The 5,376-nt window shown below is 31.4% G+C and overlaps 1 protein-coding gene across 5 annotated transcripts in view; it reads left to right on the top strand.

The window, feature by feature from the left end:
• LOC107440814 (uncharacterized) overlaps positions 1-3,943 on the top strand; it is a 651,143-nt gene extending 647,200 nt beyond the window's left edge. For all 5 annotated transcript variants that reach the window (XM_071180814.1, XM_016053861.4, XM_016053866.4 and 2 more), the window contains 3 exons: positions 172-341; positions 2,122-2,195; positions 3,623-3,943. In XM_071180814.1, the coding sequence (XP_071036915.1) occupies positions 172-341; positions 2,122-2,195; positions 3,623-3,803 (425 nt within the window). In that variant the 3' untranslated portion in view covers positions 3,804-3,943. The remainder of the gene's footprint in view (positions 1-171; positions 342-2,121; positions 2,196-3,622) is intronic.
• The last annotated feature ends 1,433 nt before the right edge of the window (positions 3,944-5,376 follow it).

Genomic DNA, 5,376 nt, shown 5'->3' with positions numbered 1-5,376 from the left:
GAAACTCAAACCAGAAATAACTGCATCATGTGTCAAATAATATTGATGTTAATAATAACTGTCATATTTATAAAAAATGAATGATTTTTAATATTCCGTGATCTTTTAAATGAAAAAATAATAGGGAAGTCGGCATATATATTCATGAAATATGTTTTTTTTTCTTTCTAGGCGTTCGAGAACATTTGAATGTTACTTTGGAAGAAGCCTTGGAATTGGGTAAGCCTTTACTGGACGGAAGTTTTCACACACTTGTGGTCACACTCGGTGCTCACGGAGTCCTCGTCATTTCCAATTTGCAGTCAACGTCCTTCTTAGTCGGAAAATTGACCTCTCAAAAAGTAATTTTAAAATAATTTGTCGAAAAAAACATTTGTGTAATCATTAACATGTGAAATTATGTAGATATTTTAAAAATATATTTACAAAATTGTTTTCAATATTCTTTGCCTGAGTATTTTTTTCTATTGTTCATCACTGTTTGAAATAATTTTATAAAATATTTTGAAAGTTACGAAGAGAAATAACAGCGCTCAAATTATAAGAACAGCATAGTATATCATTGGATTTTTACAGATTGCTATAACAGTTCAATAATGTTTAAATCGAAAAAATAAAATTAAATAAAAGGAAAAGGGGAAATTAAAAAAAGAAAATAAACAAAGAAAAGAAAAAAGGAGAAGCGAGAGTGACCAAGCACATGAGGTTCAAAATAGTACTATAGTGTTTCAAAATAGTACTAGCAAACCTGACGGGGTAGCGTGGCTCGTAGGACGCTTCGCTCATATCCAAGAGGTTACGAGTTCGATCCCCGCCTGCCGAAGACTCCTAATGTACGGTGACTGGGGCACGTTAAAGCTGTCGGGTTACAAAGTCCTTCATCTTCCCATAACAAACAATTCTTCTGGAGGTACTGAATTGTAGATTGAGCGTTCTCTGGTTCAGGTCAAAATTACGCTCTGTGGATGGATGAATGGGTTCGCCCTAGCAAGTGATAGTCACGGGCTGTGACGTGTGTGTGGCCGAAGTCGTATTTGTGGCCATTGATGGCGCCACCTAAAAACAAGAAACGCACCCTCTGCGTTAAATTCGCTTGGTTGTATTGACAAGTGGCATTAGAAACAACAACACTAGCAAACCTATAGTCTAGCAGTTTTATTTTATTTCCTTATTTATTTATTTTATAACTTTTTTTTAATGAATTGTTTTGTTATTCATTCATAAAATTACTATCTTGCATTGCAACTGCTGGAAAAACGTTAGATAATTTTTATGGAAGTATACCTGGAAAGAAACATATAATTTTTTCCTTGCATTTAAAATTAAATAAATATGTAATCAAGTTAAAGTCCACGGCCTGAGATATTTCAAAGTGAGATCGAATTCTTCCCGATCATTCTTTCGAGAGCAGATTACAGAGGGACACGTAAAAAAGAATATTACACAATATTTAAAAACCATTAAAAAAATAAACGATAGTCAGAGGAGAAAAAAGTTAATAATTTGTTTATTGTCTTTACTGTAATGATTAGCAATGCAAATATTTGAGAGTGCAATCATTTAACTAAATGTTGCCTAAACCTGAATAATAACTTTTTGTAATTGTGGGCTACAAATTAGGTTCTTAGAAATGTGTGCACTCATTTTGTTAACAAATATAAACTGATTGTAAAGTTTCATAACTAAATTACAACAAAATTCTTAAATTTTGTTACGGGGACCCAAGGGATAGAGCTCTCGCCTCCCAATCAGGAGTCACAGGTTCGAATACCAGCGGTGTCTGATCGAGACGAATTCTGCTCCTTGCTCGCAACGACAACGGTGCTGACCTAAAGTATCATCAAAGGTAGACGGATCATGGGATAGAATTTTTTGTCGTCGGGCGGATAGTGGAAGGTTTTCGTGATTTTCCTCTTCATATTACGCAGGTGAGGGATAGTTTATCAACGAAAACTAGTTCACCCCCAATGCTTGATCAAGAAAATCTCTTGTCTTCTCGGTTGGGTTCAAAATTACAGGGCTACGGAGTTGAGTGGCAGTCGTAAACTCAAAATAAGATCAGCTGTTCAACTCCAGTTATTAAAAAAAAGTTTTAAATTAATATTTTTTATTTTTTCTTAGGGCGAACTAAGAGCAACATATTATCCATCTTTGAAGACAAATAGTATAGTGAGTGTGTCTGGTGCAGGAGACTGGTAAGATTAAACAAATAAATGCTTCAATATAAATTTAAATATCAAAATATATGCAGGGTGTTTCCATATGACCATCCTTAGTATATATTATTATTAGAAATCTTGACTAAAATGGGAAAACATGCCGAAAGGGACCGTTTAAAAACTATGCTTAAACTATGGGAATACAAAAACTTTGTCGAAATCTGAAGAGCCGCTCTTGAGAAACTTATTAACTGAAGACACGTTTGATAGAAGATGAGACACAGAGGATTTGGAACTATAAGGCTATCAAACTGATTTTGATGGTTTTCCTTCCTTCTTTCTAGCTAGTTATGTGAGAGATTTAGATAGTATTTTTTTCTTCTTCTTGCATTTACTATCCCGATCCATTAACTGACCCCTAATTTGTGTACGATTTTAACCTAATTTTTGAAAATGATTCCAAAAGTGTATGTGTTAAGAGTGGTCTCTACAGAACACCTTGTATGTATTCAGATTTTTCATAAATAAATTTTATATTTTAAATCATTAGAACTCTTTTGATTTAAGTTCCATAAAAAATATTTTGTTCTTTTTTGTGAGAAGGCGAAGAGGATACTATTTTTAAATTTTTCAAATGTTCTTAGCAAGTGTTAAGAAAGGAAAGCTAGAGATGGAATCTGGTCTTTTGTGAAGTTTAATACTTCTTGTTTCCCTTCTTTCATGTTCAATATTTAAAACAGAAAAAAAAAAGGATTTAAAATTTATTATGAGACTTTCTAATCAATTGGTACAGAAATTCTGTAATATTTTTACTCATAACATGAAAAAAATCGAGCAAGAATTACATTTAGCAAAGATAAATGCATATTCTTTCGAATTTGTAGTCCTAGAGCTCTGAACCTACTTTAGTTATGGATTTGTATTTGAAGTATATACATAAGCTGAAAGTGAATGAAATAATCTGGATTAGGATTTCCGTTGAAACTCAAACCAGAAATAACTGCAATACACGTTAAAAATGTTTGTTAGGGTATAGATTATTTATTGATTAACGATATTAGTTATTTTATTTTGTTTTGAAAAGCGCAGTGAGAAATGCTATTGCAATTTTATAAAGACTGCCTTTTTTTATAATTTATTCAATACATTGTTACTAGAAAAATAATATTTTCATCAAAAAAAAATTGCCATTTATTTTCTCATTGGCACTTAACTATTCATAATTTCGTAAAGGCAATTGAAATATTAAATAAATAATGGATTATTAATATGGGATCTATAAATGTAATTATAGGTTTCCAAAATCTTAAGAAAAACTGTTTGAAAAAAAGTCGGAACTCTCTTAACTTTTCCATGGATGTGTTCCGTGGACAACCATTTGGAAACCGCTGCTCAGTGTAATCTGTAGAATAAATGATTTTTACATTCTAGCGGTAACATACATATTGTTCTTTTTTTTTCAGTTTTGCATCTGGTATGATAGGAGGAATACTAAGAGGATTGCCCCGAGATTTTTGTGTTCAAGTTGGACAAAGGGCAGCCATTTTGTCTTTAGCTTCCCATTTAACAGTTCCTGAAACAATCAGTCCACAGAGTGTTTTCTTCCCTGAAGATTTCAACAAAGAATCTCTGATTATTTGTTGATAAAAACTACAATTAATGGATATACGCACTTTTTTTTAAAAAAAATAAAATATATTTTTTCATGCATCTTGGTGTTAATAATTAGCGTTGATCTATCCTTTCAAATCATATATTTGTTAATAAAATAAATTTGAATTGTATTGATTATTATTTTTGCATTAAACTTCTAAGCTGTTGGTTTCTTCTTAGGTCTACACCGATACCATTCACCTGATGAGTCTAACTGATGAGCTTTCTTCTTTTTTCGGCTTTTTTTGTGTCAAACTTAGTTAATAGTATCTTTTGTCCACTTTACCAATATTAACGTAATACCATGGTTCAAAGTTTAATTCGATATTTATGTTTTTTTTTTATAAACTATTTTTATATTTATATTCCTTTCTTAAAATATAGAAGTCATCGTTATAATATAATCGAAATCCAGAAAGCAAGTATTTTTAAATGTTGCCGTAAACAGAAACAAAGTTTTTATGGTTTAGTACCATTTGTAAATTAATTAAGCTGTTTTTCTTTCTCTTTTTTTTACTGTCATGCATATTAAGAATATATTTCAATATTTACATATTACGAAGGGCGAGAACAAAAATATATTAATATTATTTAATAAAAAATTTTCCTCGTGATAGTTTTCTTTTTGAACATTGAAGTTATCAAGTTAACTGCTATATTTAATATAACGTTAACCAATATGCTAGTATGTTGTTGTTTCTAATGCCACTTGCCAAATACCAGCAAGCCTTCTTGGAAAAAACCAAGCGAATTTTAGACAGAGGGTGTGTTTTCAGAAGCATCATATATGGCCAAAAATTCGACTTCAGCCACACACACACACACACACGTCACAGCCTGTTTTAAAGGATGGAACCATTTATACATCCATAGATCGCAATTTTGACCTGAACCAGAGAACGATCGATCTCAAATTCAGTGCCCACAGAGGTATTGATTTCTTATAGGAACTTGGAGGACTTTGTGACCCGACAAATTTGCACCAGTCACCATTTACTACACGGGGAGCCTTCGACCGGTGGGGATCAAACTAAAGGCCTCTTCGATATGGGCCCAACGGCCTACCAACCAGGCTATCCATGTCATATTATAAATTAAATAAATTAAAATTTATATTAATGGTATTTAATAAATAACTTTTCTTCTAATAACTTTTTCTTCGAACATTGAAATTAAAATGAAAAAAATCCAGAAGTCAAATGTATTTAAATTCTGTCATAAACAGAAAAGGAACGAAGTTTTTATTGTTTAATTAAACGACAAACATATATTAATAAATAAGTATTTCATATGTCATTTATTTTAAGAATTTATTTCACTATTTATAATTTTCCATTATAAATGACATAAATAAAAACATGTTCATATGATTCAAAAAAGTTTTCAAAATGTTAATTCTCTCTTTGAATATTGAAATTAAAGTAAACGAAATTCGGATGTCAAGTATTTTTAAATTGTGTGTTATCAACAAACAGATACGAGAAATTCAGCGTAACTGAGGGGGGGAAAGAAGACGAAAACAAGCATCTATTTCTGTCATGGAGAAATTGATATTAAGATAGGG

This window comes from Parasteatoda tepidariorum, chromosome 5 (genome assembly GCF_043381705.1).
Source record: "Parasteatoda tepidariorum isolate YZ-2023 chromosome 5, CAS_Ptep_4.0, whole genome shotgun sequence".
Lineage (NCBI taxonomy): Eukaryota > Metazoa > Arthropoda > Arachnida > Araneae > Theridiidae > Parasteatoda > Parasteatoda tepidariorum.
Note: the sequence above shows the minus strand (reverse complement) of the source record. Positions and strands in the feature narration are given on the sequence as shown.